The 18,843-nt window shown below is 43.4% G+C and overlaps 1 protein-coding gene across 2 annotated transcripts; it reads right to left on the bottom strand.

Moving 5' to 3' along the window:
* Positions 1–347: 347 nt before the first annotated feature.
* On the bottom strand, positions 348–18,474 carry CSRP2 (cysteine and glycine rich protein 2). Of its 2 annotated transcripts, none has more exons than XM_081211281.1 (6): positions 18,321–18,474; positions 7,337–7,455; positions 4,524–4,692; positions 2,947–3,076; positions 2,510–2,603; positions 348–2,074 (listed from the first exon to the last, which is right to left on the bottom strand). In XM_081211281.1, the coding sequence occupies exons 2-6, from the start codon at positions 7,446–7,448 to the stop codon at positions 1,998–2,000; spliced, it is 582 nt and encodes a 193-aa protein (XP_081067407.1). In that variant the 5' UTR covers positions 7,449–7,455; positions 18,321–18,474; the 3' UTR covers positions 348–1,997. The 2 variants fall into 2 exon arrangements, with proteins under 2 accessions (XP_081067407.1, XP_081067408.1); XM_081211282.1 differs by having other exon boundaries at positions 7,337–7,469; positions 18,337–18,474.
* Between the last annotated feature and the right edge of the window lie 369 nt (positions 18,475–18,843).

The raw sequence follows: 18,843 nt of genomic DNA, 5'->3' as shown, positions 1-18,843 counted from the left end.
CTGAAAGCTGGGGAGGCAAAAGAATAATTTCTGAGGTGGGTGACAGAGCTGCTTTTTGCTATGAAAGAATAGTAACACTTACTGTGGTGCTTCGATTGGGAACAGCAGATCTCTAGTTTGTCAGGTAGCTGCAGTTTGGCCAAAATTACTGGATAAGTAGTGAAAATAGCTTTAACTGTTATTGCATAAGCATTTCTTGCTCTTATTGTATATGCCCTTGGCCTCGATTTGTTAATTATATGGTTGTAAGAACACAGAGTTAAAGAATAATTAGTACTCTGATTTGGGGATCCTTGTTCAGAATTGTGCTGTGCACACAGATGACGTTGAAAGGAGATATGAAGTCATTTATTTGGCAGCCTAACCATTTATTGTTGAGACATGCATACTTTGTCCTTGCTTCAAAAATTTCAAAATGACCCACATGTACATAAGCATACCAAGCAAACTTGCATGATTAACAAAAGCAAAATAGCATCTTGGCTTGAAATAAGATGTCCATTATCCCAGTTCATACTGCAAAAATAGCAAAGCCCATAGTTCATATATACTTAGATGTCTAAAATCTCTGTAGTGAAGTCTACTATGGAGTAGGGATATGGGAACAAGTTACCAAATGAATAAAATCTGACAAAAATTGTTTTTGTCTATAACACAAGAAACTGTTTAACAAGTGAAACCTTAGTTTCCCTACGCTTTCTAGTTACTGTCCTGTCTGCTTCTTCCCCTGTCCCCAGAAATTAGTGCCTTGGTGAACTGCCTCATCCACAATGTTGAAGATACCCTAGTAAGTGGTTAGAAGTACTGGTCCCTTGGCAGAAGTCTGAATCACAAATGACATTTTTGTTACTGTGTATATTCCAAAATGTCATAACCCTGGCCAATTATGGATAGAGTAGCAATAGTTGTAGGGCTAACTCTACAAGCAATTCAGAACATCAGTATTCAAAGAGTAATAAGATTTGAGGCTTTCTAGAAGTTACTCCAGACTCTTAATGTTCTCATAACTGCAGTATATATCATAGACTTGGATCTTATAGTAAACTTGAGTTCATAGAGTTCCCCCTGTGCTCCATTCAACCTCTTCCCAAACAGCATGTGCAGCTGAAATGGGAGTAGGGAAGGAGAGAGGGAACTTCCTTGTGAGTCAAGCTATGGCCCTGTCCCCCCCAGTCTCTCTTTAGGATACCGTGAATTAGAATAGCCAGAGCAGAGATCTACTGCAGAAGATACCTCAGTTGCATTTTTAGAAGTTGCTGCCTTTCTGACATCAAGGTAACCTCACATATGTTGTCTGTGAAACTACTGAGATGGACAGTTAACATAGTGTTATGATGGCCATTTGCACTAGCCCTGTTCAGGTGTTCAACCCCTATAAAAGGGGCAGAGCAAGGGATGGGTGGTTGTCAGCTTATTGGCCTTAACTCTGCCATTATCCCATCATTCCCTAGAAGGGAACCTGCTATACTTAGTGGAGTAACACCAGGATTCTAAATTATGGACTCCATGAGTAGAGCAGGTTCCTGTTTTAGAAGTTACTTCTCCAGAGTGGAGTAGGCAAGACCAGGGAGCATAATTGGGAAGGTTAATGCCTGAGCAGGGCTACTGCAAATCTACAATGACAGACTTGGCTATAATGGATTAACATGCTTTTTACTCCCAGTCTTCCCATTACCTGATGAAGTGCTTGTTTAGGCAGCAAGCAACTCATACCATGCTTCAAATGTTGCAGGCAAAGCAATATATAGATGCAGATCTGTAGGCAGTAGAGACAGAACAATTTTCTCCAGGGGGCCTTTCAACACACTAATCTTCTAAGCAAAAAAGATTTACTGAACCCAATTGACAGTGCATGTAAAAAGTGTGCTTTTAAGGCTTGAGAAAATGCAATACTTTAAGACAAGCAATGGCATAGGACACTAGTTATCAGTTTCACAGTAATTAGTGGCATTTAAGTTGTAACTACAGAACCATTTCAGTGCAATGGCACTAACGAATCATTGAGCGTGAACCAGAGCACCAGCTCCCTGCCCATAGCCAAATCCTTTGGGGCCAAAGTTCTTCGCATAACAACCTGCAAGGATAAATAGTAGACTATCAGTTCAATTCTAGCAGTTGTTTTGGTGAAATAATAAAATCAGGTACTCAAGCAGATTTACAGAACATTTTTTAAAATGAGTTTCTATTGTTTTCCAGGGCAAAACTATTCCTTATACCTATAGAACTGTCACCTCTGAAAGAAGGAAACTGCTATACAAATCATTTTGGCTGGTGTAAAATGGTTGTCCCTACACCATCCACAGCAATGATTTAAGATTACTTCCTTAGTTGAAAACCTGATACCTTCATTATTCTCCAACTATCACTTAAATTGAGAAAATATTTATCCACTTAAAGAACAGTTGCAGAATAGATTCCTTTGACCTGTTGACCACCCCTTCCTGGAATCAAACCATACAACTCTTCACCGGAACAAGCAATTTTTATGCCCTTTGCCTTAACCTCTTACCTTTGCAATAGATTTCACCGTCCTTCTCTGTCAGAGTTGTTGATTCAAGACTTTTCCCACACTTGGCACAGCGAAAGCAGTTTTTGTGCCAAGGCTAGATAGAAAGAGAGCACATTTATTTTAGGCTTCTGTATTGCACCATTAAAAAAATTCCAAATCTTTATTTTCAAAAAAAGTTGTCTTCTTAGAGTTATCTTGCTATTCATATGAGCTTGATCTATTAGTACACTTAAGTACAAATGTTTGAGAAACTGGATTCAGCTGGCCACTGTCTCAAGACTGCAAATCTCTTCCTCCTCAAAGAGATCTACTTGCTCACCTCTTGTAAGGGAGCAAGCTACCCCACCTTTAACAAGCCAAGATTTTATCTACAATTAATGAATCTGAAAAATGTCAGTGTTGCTTGGCAAGGTATCTGCAACAATATGCTACCTTACCTTTCCAGCTCCTATTACTTTCTCGGCTGCATACACAGAATCACCACACCTGGAACATTTCTCTGCTCCTCCAAATTTTTGGGCAAACTTTGAAGTATTTGGACTTGTTGTAGGTCGGTGAGAAGGTGCACTAAAATAAAGTAAAGGTGCCCTAGCGTGAATATCCAATTTCAGTGGAATCCATTATTTATTATTATTAAATTTGTGTCCTGCCCTTCATCCCTAGATCAAAGGACGGTTCATAACGTAAAAATACAAAATAAAAACACAAAATACATAATAAAAACAACAGGGTGGGCCACAAACCAATAACCTGGTTTAGATGCATACTAGCCCATAGTTATACTTCTATATGCTGGCTCACTGAACTCTCACAATGCTGCTGTAATGATTTTCCCTCAATTTGCACCTGTAATATGAAAGAGGTTTTTAAAGACAGCCATGTTCGCAAATTATCCCTTAGTTTGAACAATGGCTAGGTTTACAAATACGCACTGCTAAAAATGTACTTATTTAAGACTGCCTCACATCAGGATTTTTGCTCTAAAGTTTACTGGAATTTATAAAAACAACTTTTATCAAAAGCCCCCATCAATACAGCCTCATTTGTGTCTGAAGTTCTGGCTATGATAAAGACTGCCACAGTATTCCCTTGTATTCTTTAAAATGCAGCCGTTCTACAGATCTGAGTTTCTTTTTGCCTTGTGGCTTGTTTGTCTTTAAAACATATTCCCTGTCATTTAGGGAGGTGCCTTCACCATCCAAGTATTCTTATCCATTTAGAGGGCCCTGAAAATCCTACTACAATCAATGAGGTTATGGTGGACTGCATCATGGCTTTTCATTTTACAGTGAAGGTGCTCTATAGCCTTGAGAACTATAAATTCATCTGAGGCATAATATCAAGGCTTTGAAGCCTTCATCTGAACAGAAGGAACTGCTCAGCATCCAACATGTTGAGACTGTTCAAATGAAATACCAAGCCTTGCTCGCAATTACTACCCGCCCCCAATGCTCCTGGCATACTGGAAGCCATAACTGCTGCTGCTGCTGCTGCACAAGCCAATGTGCACTGGTTTTGATTCAAGAGGAAGCAACTGAAGCCGAGTGCATAAAGAGAAGAGGAAGCGCACGCAAGCACAATTCTCATTGTGCCCAAACCATGGTTTGGTGTCACATGTGAATTAGGCATTGGTTTGCCCCATCGTATATATTAGGCTGGATATTCATGAGATTCTAAAGTAACATAACATGATTTAAGAGGTGGACCCTTAATTATAAAACACTTACCAATAGAGCCTAGCTGTGTCACTTCCATAATAAATAGCTTTCTGAGAAAACTGAATCACTATTACACACAGAGAACAAACCAGGGTTGACTCAATTCCAGAGATGTTTGTTCCCTGGACAGCTGCTAATAACGAAGGCTTAGTTATATAATCAGAGTGAACTTTACCATTCCACCATTGCTTAGGGACAATACACAATACAGACATGACAAAAACATGGCTGCAGGCTGTTTCATGTAGGGTCACACTGCCAGCTGCAGTTACAAGTAGCATGCAAGTTATACTTACTTGTCATGCTTGATGCCCAGCCTCTCCCCTCTGTCCATATTAAGAGTGCCTGCTCCTTGGCCATAGCCATAGCCTTTTGGACCATACTTCTTTCCATAGCATGATTTGCAGTAGACCTCTTCGTCATGGATGGCTACTGTTGTGCTGTCTAAGTTTTTCCGGCAGACCACTGGAAAAGAAAGAAAGAAATAATTTACTTCTTCAAAAAACGGATGCCTATTTATTAACAGAAAGGAACATTAAGTACCGGGGGGGGGGGGAGAGTGCCTCTGGTAGTTCTTAAACCTTAGCGGACTACTGGAAAATTAAAAGAGGGGAATGTTTTTGAATTGCTGGATTATATTTTGCTCTACTGAGGGACTTGTCCCTCATTCCCATTCTTAATTGTGACATTTACAGAATGGAAGCTTGATGCAGTTTAATTAACAAGGCTGCAAAAGCAGCCAGGAACTGAGGTCAGCAATTTTCCCTCCTGCTTTTTTAAAACCACACAACATGTTTAATTATGTAACAGTTCCTACTCTTAGTTTACAAAGTATCCATAACTAGAGGAACTAAAAAAAATAATTAGTGCACCTTCTATGGATACTCCATTTGAGAGACTTACTGGGAATACTGACCCAACTTAAATCCATGTCCTGAAATACCATTAGTAACCTATTTCTGCTTTTACAGTTTTAAGTTGCTTGTTCTGTTTCCTGGGAATGAGGCCAGAATTTCTCTGTTAATGAGAAAATATGGGCAGTTCTATATGAGCACTCAGCACAACAGAGTCCATGTGCTCTCCACCATTCACATTCAAGAAGTTTACTTCAGGGCAACATGCTTTAGTTAACACCATTACAACTTCAAAATTGAGTATTATTTTTGCCTATCACCAGAAACAGGCTGTTCAGAACTCACCTAGTAAGAAATATATATATAAATATATTGATCCATAAGACTGCAAGAGCTTTTGCATTTAATGGTCTGCATCAGGACAAAATGTGACATAACAATAGGTGCACAAATGCATCTCCACTCTATAATTTTTTGCACACTGCAGCCACAGGGGAGTGGCAGTCAAGATCACAGCACAGAGGATTGACACCAGCACCAGCCATTCCTCACACCCAATAAAAATACAGTACCCACCTTTTAACTGGCATTGCAAAGGTTACAAAGACAGAAATGCATTTCTGCTCATGTCTCGTCTGCCCATCACTATTCCACATCACATGTGAGTCAAGCTACATTGCAGAACTAGATTCTCTTGTGTGCGTTTTTGCTTCCTTTTGAAGCAGAGCAGTGCCACACTTTGGGTTTTGACCCCTGTATTCGAATTGTGTAGTGTACAATGTGTTCCATTATTATCTCACAAGACACTGTTTAGTTTCATGAAAAACGTTGTCAGGAAAAGTCATGCCTTCTGACTAGGAGGGCTCTTGCCTTTAATCCCAGATTTGTAGAGGCCAAATGAGATAACCAATTCCTTCACAGCTGAGTTCTTTATGCATCCTCAGAAACTTATTCCTTCATATTTTCCATGTCTAAGCCTAAACAGGAAGAAGCAATCCTGAACCTAAACTGCAAATAGTTTGAGCTTATTCTGTTACCTTCCCAGCCTTGCTGCTTAGCTCATTGACTTTCTTGCTACCATGAGGTTTGACAGCTGTTATCAACTGCCCTGCTTTTCCTGAAGTGCAGCTACTGAAAATTCCAGGCCCTGCCTCCCTCACCCAAATTGCTTGTTGCTCTTACTAATTTCATGACATGAGCTTGGGTAAACTACAATCCACATTTAATGTCACAACAATATTGCATCACAAAGCAGTTATTTGATGCAATCCTTTGCTTAGTATCTAATGAACATGCTTTTTAGTACAAAAATGCAATTCTTCAATAAGCTGTTGGCCTGAAACATAATCGCATAGACTCTGCTCATTTAAGACAATCAACAGCCTCCTGTGCCAAAGCCCAACAGAATTTTGGCTCCACTGTGCTGAAATCGAAAATCAACCAGATCATTCAATTAACTTATTTGGTATGGATGAGGAAGAGAGCCAACTAATGAATTCTCACAAAATGATCTTTAAAATGTAAACTGCTGGAACAACTTACAGTGTGAAACAGGCATTTTTATGGATTAAAGTTGGTATTTTGTTAACCTGCTTAATCTTAGAATTTAAATTCAGCTCAGAGCCAACTGAAATGGTGGCTTTGATTTGAAGTGACCAACGTGTAGCAAAGTGAAAACCTAAACCAGGCATGGGGGACCTGTGGCCCTCCAGATGTTCTGAGACTACAACTCCATTGAACATGCTTGCTGAGGCCAATAGAAGTTGCAGCCCCCACACATCTGGAGGACCATAACCTGCCGACCACTGACCTAAGCCTTTCGTTTGCAAAGATGGTGATATAGCTCAGTCTTGAATCCCGCTAATTCCAGTCCTTTTAATACTCTCAGTACTAGACAGAGCTGGTCCACTTCTCTTCCAAAGAACAGCTAGAGTAGCTTCTTATTGCTTATGTGCTCAGTTATATGAGACATGCAAGTAGGTCCACTTCCTGTGGTGGTCATGCAGTGTCTGAAAATGCTCTCCTGACAAAGACTACTGCATTCCTCTGTTGAGGATACAGTCCTCTTGAGTCATCCTGGGAAGAAAGGAACTCAAGATTGCTCAAGGCAGCATAGATAGTTCTTGGTATTTTACACTCTTTGTTCCTTGAGGCCATAAGATGTCTGTCTTTGGAGCTGAATAGCAAAAATTATGGTCCTGCTGCTCACGACTTGCACTTCGCCATTCACTGTTTCAACTGAAAAGAGTACTTACTACAAAGAAAGCAGCATCTGTGGAAGCTTCTCCCATCACATTGAACTTCTTCTGCATGGTACACTGTTCTGCCACAGGCCCCACACTTGTTGCCACCTCCCCAGTTTGGCATTTTGAGTCTGCAAAAGAGATGCTAGCAATTAGCAGCAAGGTAAAGGTTGTGTTTCCACAGCAGAAGCTTTGCTAACATTTGTAGAAAATAACAATAACTTTTCTAGAACAATCTTAATTTTTCCGTCCAACTTCCACTCCATCAGTTTTAGTTTTATGTTTCATTAAGGATTTTTGTGTGTGTTACAAAACCAATGAACAGGGAAGGGTACGTCTATCGTCTCCATTTTCAATTCCTAGGAGTCTTTTTCACAATTCGTTTACATTTAATGAGAGACACTTTTGTCATAGATATCTTGCTGCTGGGGGGAAGGTGGGGGAGAGAGTTGGGAGTTACAGCCTGGAGTAACTGCAGGCTGAGGTAAGTTTTCATACATTTCTCAAACAGTAAAGCCTTCATACTAGGTTTAAGGGAACAAATCATTTGTCATGCATAGATTTCTTACAACATCGTGAGAGCATTCCATAGATATTCCGTGTAAGAGAATGATTATAGCAATGTGATGAAAGCAGAGTTGGGAGTATCCACTGGAGTGCAGCAATTGTTCCAGACAACTCCATCATGCTCAGAAAGCAGGGGAGTAACCTCACCCTCAATCACACAACTGGAACCAGAAACAGTATGCCCCAGTCTATGTTCTCTCTCACACACACCTATTTTCCAATCAGCAGAGGAAGTGAACATGTGCAGCACCATACCCACTAGAGGGGTGCAAGGGACAACAGCAAATGGCTCATTCTCCTAAATGTCTCTGGTGCAGTCTCCATAATCCAACATCAGTAAACTCTCCACAGCTCCCTCTTCCATAGAAGAGAGAAGGATGCAAGCTGGAACCATGAGCAGATCCCGAAGGCCCAGAAGAAAATATATTTTGGAGTGGAAAGGAGCAAGGAACGTTATTAAACTCTACTGACCAAGGACACAAATTAGTTTTGAGAGAAATGCCTCAAAAACACAAAGCCAGTTTCTATCCTCCAGTGGGGGTTAGGACACAGCAAGAAAGTGTAAAAAGGAAAACAAGTATTTTAAAATATTGCCTGGAGTGGGTATTTGCTTAGAAAGGTGTATCCAAACTTTTAAAATTGGTAAATGGAACATCTCTATGTGGCGAAAAGGTGACCTTTGTTTTCCATTTTAACATGCAGCCCAAGAACAAACAAGGAAAAACTAATAAAAGGTGCTTTTAAAAATCTTTTAATATGCCTGTTGAAACACAGTTTCTGCTTGCTTAGCAGGGGCGATGTGGGGCACAGAGAACATCTGTCCCACTAAACATTTGTCTGGTGGGTGAGAGAGACAACTAGAAGAGTCTAAGTCAAGTGAAGTCCACATTGGAAGCAGCAATTGCCCCCAAGATATCCTGGACTCAAACTATTGATACTCAATGAAGCTAAACTCCCTCTGAGCTGCTGATAAGGCAATCATGTTTGCCTGTCTTCCATGGGCCATTAATTTTTTAATGGGAAGTTTTTCAATTTCACTCAACTACAGTCGTACCCTGGTTGTCGAACGGAATCCATTCCAGAAGTCCATTCAACTTCTAAAAATGTTCGAACAACCAAGGTGCGGCTTCCGATTGGCTGCAGGAGCTTCCTGCACTCAATCAGAATCCACGGAAGCCATGTAAGACATTTGGGTTCCAAAGAATGTTCTCAAACCAGAGCACTCACTTCCGGGTTTGCGGCATTCGGGAGCCAAAATGTTTGAGTTGCAAGGCATTTGGGATCCAAGGTACAACTGTGCTAGATTTTGAAGCTGATTGTGAGGTCTGTTATAATATCATTTTTCCTCTATTAGGAATCTTATTTTATTTAATCATTTATTTAACTTTAACAACTAACTGGTTTAAATCGCCTTTTCTCAAATTAACCTCTGTTAGTAAAGTTTCAAGGGGCACAGCATTCCAGTCACCAGAAAATAATGATACCTATCCATACATGCTTATCTAACAGCTCTTTTTGCTGACAAATAGCCCTTTGGACAAACCAGACAACGTAAGACAGAAGTTCACAGATGAAATAGCTTCTGCAACCACTTCCATTGACGCTGATGCTTCAAGAATACATATTGTGTAGCTGAAATACTGGAGCTGCTGCCTTGCAGACAAGCTTGCTCTGATACACAGTTCCGTGTGTGTGTGTGTGTGTGTGTGTGTGTGTGTGTGTGTGTGTGTTGGGTTGGGTCACATTGTGAACCTGGCCCAACTCCTAATGATTTTGGAGCAGCCAACTCCTTTAAGTGTACAAATAAAAGAATCTTTCTATAAATCACTGCTCTTCTATTAGCTTTTTCAGATAGCTTGAACCCAAGTTCAGCTTAGTCGTTATGGAGAGAGTGACCCAGAAAATCTTACAAAGCAAAGCTGCACAGCTAAGTGACCATTGTCAGAGTAAACCATTCTTGGAATGTAGGAAAAGAAGATTAATGATTAATCCAGATCAGGACATTTTAGTGCATTCCCTACCCAGCAATTACAAGTCGTCTTCTGCATGACCCTAGTAGCTCCATTTTAGGTAGCAACATTAATTTTAACTACTTAGCACATCCCTTTAAGAGTCCTCAAGAGTTTAATACTGCTTTTCCAGGATTTGGCATTATATAATGGTCAAGATGAGGTTGAAACGGTTACTTATGACATATACTATTATTTTGTCATTCTTGGCACCACTGGAATCTAAAATGTCAGGATTCCATTACATTTATCCAAGGGTTTGGCTGCACTACTATGTAGCAGCTGATATCAATCATAGCAAACAGGACCCTAAGACGGATATAAGCTGCATTCCTTTCTCCAGAACTTTGCAGTATAAGATTCCTTCCCACTTTATAGCATCTCCTAAAGAGTAAACCCACTAGGAACTTAATTTTAACTGGGGTTCTGTTGTTCCTTTGTTGGCAACCAACTTTAATGTGTATGTATAAGTTCATTTCCTTCCACTTTAAAGACCACATACTCTAAGGAATTCACCTTGGCACTGGTAACCTCAAGACTGGATTATTGCAATGTGTTCTACGTGGGGCTTCACTTGGACTAAACCTGGAAGCTGCAGCTGGTGCAGAATGCAGCAGCTAGACTGGGGTACCCCATCAACATCACAGATCCTCTGCTGAAGGAGCCGCACTAGCTGCCAAAATGCTACCAGGCACAATTCAAAGTCTTGTTTTTAATATTTAGTTCCCTAAACTTGAGACGAGAATATTTAAGGCATTGTCTTGCCCATGAGACTCCCGCCCAGCAACTGTGCTCCTCAGATAGGAAACTGCTGAGAATACCATATGTCTGACACAGAGGTTCAATTAGTCTGCACTGGGCTTTTAGCCCCAACTCTCCGGATTCATTTTTCAGCCACAATCAGACAGGCACATAGCATTCTGATATTTAGGCACCTACTGAATACATTTTTTGTTTAGGAAAACTTTCCTTGAGGTGTCACCCAGTTATTTATGAAAGATCAGTTCTCTGTTTTCATGAAATGTTATTTTTAAGAGTTTGTTAAATTGGTTTTATTGTGCTTCTGTATTTTTTTCTGTATTTTACCCTGTACGTTGCTTCAAGATTGACCTGGCTTGCGTGACGGAGACCTGGGTACGGGAAGGCGAAGTAGTCTCCCTACATGAGATAACACCCCCAGGTTTCTCTGTCCTCCATCAATCGCGGACTGTAGGTCGGGGGGGAGGAGTAGCGTTGTTATTCCGGGAGGATTGCTCTTTCAGAGCTCTGCCATCACCGGCGATCTCCGGCATTGAATGTGTTGGTCTCGTGTGGGGCACCAAGGAGAGCTTGGCTGTCTGGCTGGTGTACCGACCACCCAGCACATCTGCAGCCACCCTGTCAGATCTGCTGGAGGTGGTGGCGGGCTGGGCCTTGGAGTTCCCAAACCTACTGGTTTTGGGAGACTTCAACGTCCATGCCGATGCCGCTCCCTCCTCACAGGCTCTAGACCTAGTGACTTCCATGGCAACACTAGGGCTCTCCCAGTTTGTTTTGGGCCCCACTCATCAAGCAGGCCACACGCTGGATCTGATCTTTGGGGCTGGCATAGATGTGATCATGCTCCCCGCTGTGAAAGTGCCATGGTCTGATCACTACGCTTTAAAAGCCAAGATTGACTTCCCGCTCCTCCCCGGCTCGGGTGGCGAACCTATTTGGGCTCGTCCGCGAAAACTGATGGATCCTGATAGATTCCGACAAGCCTTGCGGAACCCTGCTCCTCCTGGCGACTCATTAGATGACCTTGTTGAGGACTGGAATAACCGGCTCTTGGCAGCCATTGATGAGATCGCGCCTAAGCGCCCTCTGCGACCCCATCGAAACCGGGCCCCTTGGTTTACTGAGGAGCTCCGGAAAATGAAGCGGGATCTCAGACGGCTAGAGCGAGTATGGCGACGGACTCGTGACGGAGCCTCAAGAACATCTTATAGGACGCTTATGAAAGCCTATGAGATGGCTATGAAAGCTGCTAAGAAATCTTACTTTGCAGCTTCCATTGCATCCGCTAGCTCTCGCCCGGCACAACTTTTTAGAATAATTAGGTCAATAACGTCCTTAGGAGGACAACCAAATTTAAGCACAAATTCGACCCACAGCTGTGAGGCATTCGCGAGCTTTTTTGCGGAGAAAGTCCTGTTGCTCCGCCGTGACCTCCCTGCCAATTTAGATACAGTGACTGAACTGGAGGCCCCTCGACTGACTTCAGGTCCAGTGTTGGACCATTTCGATCGGATACTCCCTACTGATGTGGATAGATTCCTCCAAGTTGGTAGGCCCACCACCTGCCTCCTTGATCCGTGCCCGTCTTGGCTGATTAGGGAGTGTCCAGATGTTGCGCGGACCCCCCTGGTTGAAATTATCAATTTGTCCCTTGACACGGGGACATTCCCAGGGGAACTGAAGGAAGCAGTGGTGCGTCCACTCCTAAAGAAAACTTCATTAGATCCCTTAGACCTATCCAATTACCGCCCAGTTTCAAATCTTCCATACCTGGGTAAGGTAATTGAGAGAGCGGTTGCTGAACAGCTTGGTAGGTTTCTGGAGGAAACATCGGCATTAGATCCATTTCAGTCCGGTTTCCGTCCTGGTTTTGGGACGGAGACGGCTCTGGTTGCCCTAACAGATGATATCCGTAGACAACTGGATCGAGGCGGGTCAGGACTGCTGATCCTTTTAGATTTATCAGCAGCTTTTGACATGGTCGATCATGATCTTCTGGACCATCGCCTTGCAGACGTGGGGATACAGGGCATAGCCCGTAACTGGTTGTGCTCTTTTATCTCTGGTCGGGGACAGAGGGTGGCACTAGGGAGGGAAATGTCGTCACGCCACTCCTTGGTGTGTGGAGTGCCGCAGGGCGCAATTCTGTCCCCAATGCTTTTTAACATCTTTATGCACCCCCTTGCTCAGATTATCCGGAGCTTTGGGCTGGGCTGTCATCAATATGCTGATGACACTCAGCTCTATCTACTGATGGATGGCCACACCAACTCGGCCCCTTACACACTGACCAGATGCTTGGAAGCTGTGGCTGGATGGTTTCGTGGGAGCCGATTGAAACTAAATCCTTCAAAGACAGAGGTCCTATGGCTAGGTCGGGATAGCATGGGGATGAGGGACCAACTCCCTTCTCTTGCGGGGGCCCAATTAGTGCCATTACCTTCCGTTAAGAGTTTGGGTGTAATCCTTGACGCCTCCCTTTCCATGGAGGCGCAAGTCACAGCAACAGCCAAGGCGACATTTTTCCACCTTCGCCGCATCAAGCAGTTGGTCCCTTACCTTTCCCGCCCCGACCTGGCCACAGTGATCCATGCGACAGTCATCTCCAGGCTTGACTACTGTAACTCGCTCTACGCGGGGCTGCCCTTGAAGCTGTCCCAGAAACTCCAGCGGGTACAGAATGCTGCAGCGAGGCTCCTCACAGGGTCTCTGCCATGGGAGCATATTCATCCAGTGCTTTTCAAGCTGCACTGGCTCCCGGTGGAGTACAGGGTCAGATTTAAGGTGCTGCTTTTGACCTTTAAAGCCCTTCACGGCCTAGGACCCTCGTACCTACGGGACCGCCTCGCCTGGTATGCCCCACGGAGAACCTCAAGGTCCATAAATAACAACACCCTAGTGGTCCCAAGCCCTAAGGAAGTTAGATTGGCTTCAACCAGAGCCAGGGCCTTTTCAGCACTGGCCCCAACTTGGTGGAACGCTCTGTCTCATGAGACCAGGGCCCTGCAGGATCTGATCTCTTTCCGCAGGGCCTGTAAGACAGAGTTGTTCCGCCTGGCCTTTGGATTGGAGCCAATTTGATTCCCTCCGCCCCCTTTTTCTTTTTTCTTTTCCTTCTCCTGCAATGAGGCTCCATTTTAATATTTTAATGTTCCATTATTTTAATGTTGTATTTTATTTTTGTTTTTAAGTTGTAATCACTCATCTTGTTTTTATTATTGCTTGTAAGCCGCTCTGAGCCCGGCCTTGGCTGGGGAGGGCGGGGTATAAATAAAAAATTATTATTATTATTATTATTATTATTCAATGGTTTTATGCCATAAAGTGGTGTACAAATGTGTACAATAGTAGTAACAGTAATGGACAAAGAAATGGCAACTGCCTGCTCTGGCTATTTCTCTTTCCCATAAAAACGATTGTCTATGAGTAGGCTGGCCCTGCTTTTGGTACTCATTCCACAAACAAGTCATCAGAACAAGATTGCACTGGGAAACTTTTGCATTTATATTTGAATGCATATAAGCACGTGTGGCAAGTGTAGCATCATTTGATGCACTGACGCAGCCTCTCAGAACTGCACAACTGCCATACAATATGTCTGTGCTAATGTAAATACTCATTTTGGTACAGAAGAGGAAATAATGGCGTTGAACTAATTTTATCAACAGATGTCAGGAGAGCTAACTTCTAATAAGCAGCTGAGGGCACTTGGTCAACATTCAGTATTAACACCAATATCTGTACTTGGGCTTTACATTCAAGATGAATGTGCTTAATATACATCCAGGTTTGGTTTACTATAGTAATTGTTTCCGCTTCTAATGTGCCCTCAGCTAGTAATGGCATGCCCATAACGTATTTAAGAACACTGCAGTAAAGCTTTGCATGATGTGGAGCCAATTGTGCTCTGCAGCATAGAGTTCTAAGCTACCATTCTTCAAATCCTTTCCCTAACAATACAGTGCTTTGATACACCTGTCAAGCAGTATTCAATAACGCCACCTACCTCGCTGCCTAGCAGTCTCCCTGCCTGAACTGACAGAACTGGTCTCAGAGGCGATGTTGAGGACTCCCAGACTGCTGGTTTTGGAGGACTTCAACATCGATGCCAAGGTAACCGGCTCTGGGGTGGCTGCCATGTTGACCATGGGGCTGTCCCAACATGCCATTGGCCCCTGCATATAGCAGGCAACACTCTGGACCTTTTTTTCTCTGCTGGGCAGAAAGAGGGTGCTATTGCTATCACAATCCCTTGTCATGGTCACATCACTTCCTGTTGAGATTTAGGCTTCCAGTACCTTTTCCCTTTTGCATAGGCCTAATAGGATGGTCCACCCTTCTGAGGCTGATGGATCCAATGGGTCTCCAGACAGCTCTGGGGGATTTTCTGGCTGCTATGATTTGCACTCCTGTCAAAGTGCTGGCTGATCTCTGGTACATTCAAATGGCTTGGGCTGTTGACATGATCACTCCTAAGCAACCTCTCCTGCTTTGTAGAGCCCTTTCGGCTCCTTAGTATACTCCACAGCTTCAGGCAATGAGACAAGCTGGAAGACAGCTTGAACACAAATGGAGGAAAACTCCAGTCAAATGCAATCTAACATTGGTGTGGACTCATAATCAAACCTACTTAGTTGCAGTGAAGGCAACAAACTATGCCGCCCACCAGAGCTTTTCCAGATAGTATGGGGCCTTTTATAGTCTGGTCTGAAGGAGGTGGTAGAAGAGATGGTAGTTCGCTGTCACTTGTTTGCAAAGTATTTTAAGGATAAAATCGGATGAGGGTTGGTACAGAAAATTAACTAAATAATAAATAATAATGCACTCACGAACCACTTGCAGGAGAGATTTCAGAAACCATCAAGCGGTCCATCTTGGAACACAACTTGCTCCATTTGTAAAATCTCTACAGAAGAGATCTATTGTGGATTACAACTCTAGAACTATTCTGAAATTCCTAGTGAGCAGAAAGTGTCTGCCAGTGCAGTTGCATTCAGCAGTACATATGATTTGGGAATAAGAAGTCAGTTTTGGCAAAGAGTTTAGTAGGAGATCTTCAGCAAGTTGGCATTTCTCAGGGCTAAACTAGATGCAACCTTACTTGAACAACTGCAATTAACATGCATATTTAACAGAAAGATAAGTAGCAGCTGCAAGATCAGGACCAAGATTACAGGATGCATTTTTTTAAAAAAACACCTCGCTTTATGCTGTCATTCTGAGGAATACCTCCCTGTCCACATGAAGGTACTAATTTTTTCCGCCAAGGAGGAAGCTTCCATTGCTAATTTCAGAAAGTGGAACCAGCATTGCTAGTGGTCACTGAGAGCTTTATTCTCAATGAATTTGTCTTATGTATTTACCATTTCAATGCCAGTTCTCCCAGCTTGGAGGGATGTACTATTTGTTGTGCTAGAAAAGAATGACCCTGTCTAACTCCTTACAGATTCTAGATCTCAGTAATTCTAGTAGTCCCCACACACTTGATTCTGTTTGTCCATACAATATTGTGGTGCTACCATGTGTTTTCGTTATTTTAATTTGTGGCATATAATTTTGCATTGTAAACTGCCTTGAGTGTGACAGAAGGCAAGGTAAAAATGCTTTGAAAAACAAAGCAAAATATGTAAATATATTAACTGTTAAACTTTAAAAGTGTTGGAGTAACTTTAAGAGTGCTAATCCAACAACAGTCACAGAGAAGGCAATCTAGGCTAGAAAATAATCTACACTGTTCTACAGGATAGTATCCAGGCTGTTAAACAAGTTTGAAGAATCAGGCATGACAGAGCCAAGGAATTATGCAACTACCTTCAAGGGCCAATGGGATTCAGTTTTCCATTTCAATCCTCCTGACTCTTGTAGTTCATGACAGAACCTGTTCTAGGTGTTGAAGAAATAAAAATCTGTTTCAAAAAAATGGGGAGTCCCCCCCCCCCGTATAAGTAATTAAGCAATTATGGGGTTATAAACCCAAAAGCCATAACACTTGCATCTATTATTATCTGTTACAATATTTTGTACCACCGCTCTTCAGTCAAAAAGCAATTTGGCGCTGCTTACAATTTCAAACAAAACCCAAAGAAAATGGTTTAAAAGTGTGGAAGAAGGGGTATTGCATGAAGTTTACCAAACCCTTGCAGCGAGGGAGACAGTTATGCATTTTGCCTCTCATAAAAGGGCTTCTTGAAAAGCAGAATACTGCATACTGGCCAAGATTACTACTACAATGGCATATAGCCAATAAACATTTATACATTCTAAATTCTATATATCCAGACACTGGAATAAAAAGTCTCCAGAGTCACCTACTTTAAATGGATTTTGCAGCAATTCTGTTCTACTTCTTATGTCAACAGCTGCACACTCATTTTTAGAAGACTAAAAACCTGCTACTAGCATATCTTCAACCTGGCAGTAGCTAATTTTGGGGTCAAGACAATTAGCAAGCAGGTGACTTGAACTTGCCGTCAGGGCATGTGACTTGCAACTAAATCCCATTACCTGCAGCATTTAGCTTTGCACTAAGGGGTTTATGACAAGTAGCTGGTCTTTTCCTAATTAATCCATGCCTATTAAAAGAGCCATTTCACAAACTTGGAAAAACAAATTGCCCAAAGATTGTTCAACAGGATCTATAAATGAAGCAGAATACCTACAGCATAACATGGATATTTACCAAGCAGTTGTTTCTTCCATTATAGATTAGTATGCAGGGCCAACCTGAATAAGCTTTTAAGAATTGGTTTATTAACAGGATAGCAGCCAACTATCCATAGGTAGCTGTATGTCCCCAAGAGACTCTACCCAATGCACGTTAAAGGGAACCCGTTTCCAGACACACTGCTCTCTCACATCACTAGACTTAGCATCATTTAGAAACAAGAAGTGCGCTGAGTAGCTTTCCTGCTTTCTCACCAATAAGCCAAACTTTACAAATGAGCACAGGGAGCTGGGAAACAGAGCAGCTTCCAGGCAAGAGTTAAACAAATTCCTTTAACCTCATTATCTCACCCCACCCGAACTTCCCAGTGAAACTTTTCCAAAAGGTGCTCAGGAGCAGAAGAAAAGGCTGCCATAAAATGGGTTCAATTCTGAAAGGTTCACCTTTCCAGATACACTGGGCCCTGCTGGGCGCTATATGCAAAGCTTTGAGAGAAGCACAGCTTACAGCTGGGTTAACACCCGGCTTCCATGAACTGCGATGGCTGCGCAAAGTGAGGAGAAGGGAGAAGATAAAATTGCCTCTGACTAGGGTTATAACCCGTCCATGCCAAGAGAGCCCACGAAAACACGGGAATACACTGAACCCAACTCGCTTCTCCGAGCATGTGCAGAGATTTATACTCCTCTTCTTCCCCCCGCAGAAGAGCAGCAGGAGCATCCACACGCGCGGAGCAACAGAGCCGGGCGTCCCAGCTCCACGGGTCGTGGATATGCCCACCGCCAGGAGATTTCCAGCCGCTTTGGACGCCCGCTTCCGAAAGAGATGGAAACCTAGGGGCGCCGGCCCAGCGTGGCCCGCGCCCCCGTTAAAAACCCAGGAAAGCGAAGCGCCCAGCCTGTGCAGAAAGGCGAGACTGTGGAGGACGAACACAGAAGAGGAACAAAATCAAGCGAGCCGCTGAGGAAGCAGCGCCGCCGCCGCCGCCGCGTCTTACCTGGGCGCGCGGCCACCAGCTGCTTCGGAAGCTCCTTCTCCCAGGGCTCCCCACCAACTCCGCCACAAGTGCGACAAGCGCGCGCCCCGCAGAAGCCAGCCGGGTTTCCCTTGCAGCTGTTTATAGCGTCCCACAAGGGGGCGGTGCTGCGACGGAGCGTAGCCGGGCAAGCCCCTTCCCTCTTTCCGCGGCCCGCGAGGCCCCGCCCTGCGCGTTCAAGCGGGCGACGCCTAGGAGCTCGGCGCGCCCTCGCCCAAAAGGGTTGCCTTCCCTCGCTCGCCCCCGCGCGCGAGCGTTCTGACGGCCCTCAACTGTTCACACAGAAATAGGCCTTAGATGTTGTCCCCTTTTACAGTACAGACTGGAGGGGGAGGGCTGAGGAAGCTCGGCATGCATTGCTTTCCAAAGCAGAGCCTTTCCTGACGATCCAGACTCCTCTATATTATAAAGGTCCCCAAGAAATAAAAAAAATGTCTCGCGTCTAGTAGTCGGAATTTGTGGTGGGGGTGTGTGTTTTTCCTGC

The sequence above is a fragment of the Podarcis bocagei genome (genome assembly GCF_964188305.1).
Source record: "Podarcis bocagei genome assembly, chromosome: 10".
Classification (NCBI taxonomy): Eukaryota; Metazoa; Chordata; class Lepidosauria; order Squamata; family Lacertidae; genus Podarcis; species Podarcis bocagei.
Note: the sequence above shows the minus strand (reverse complement) of the source record. Positions and strands in the feature narration are given on the sequence as shown.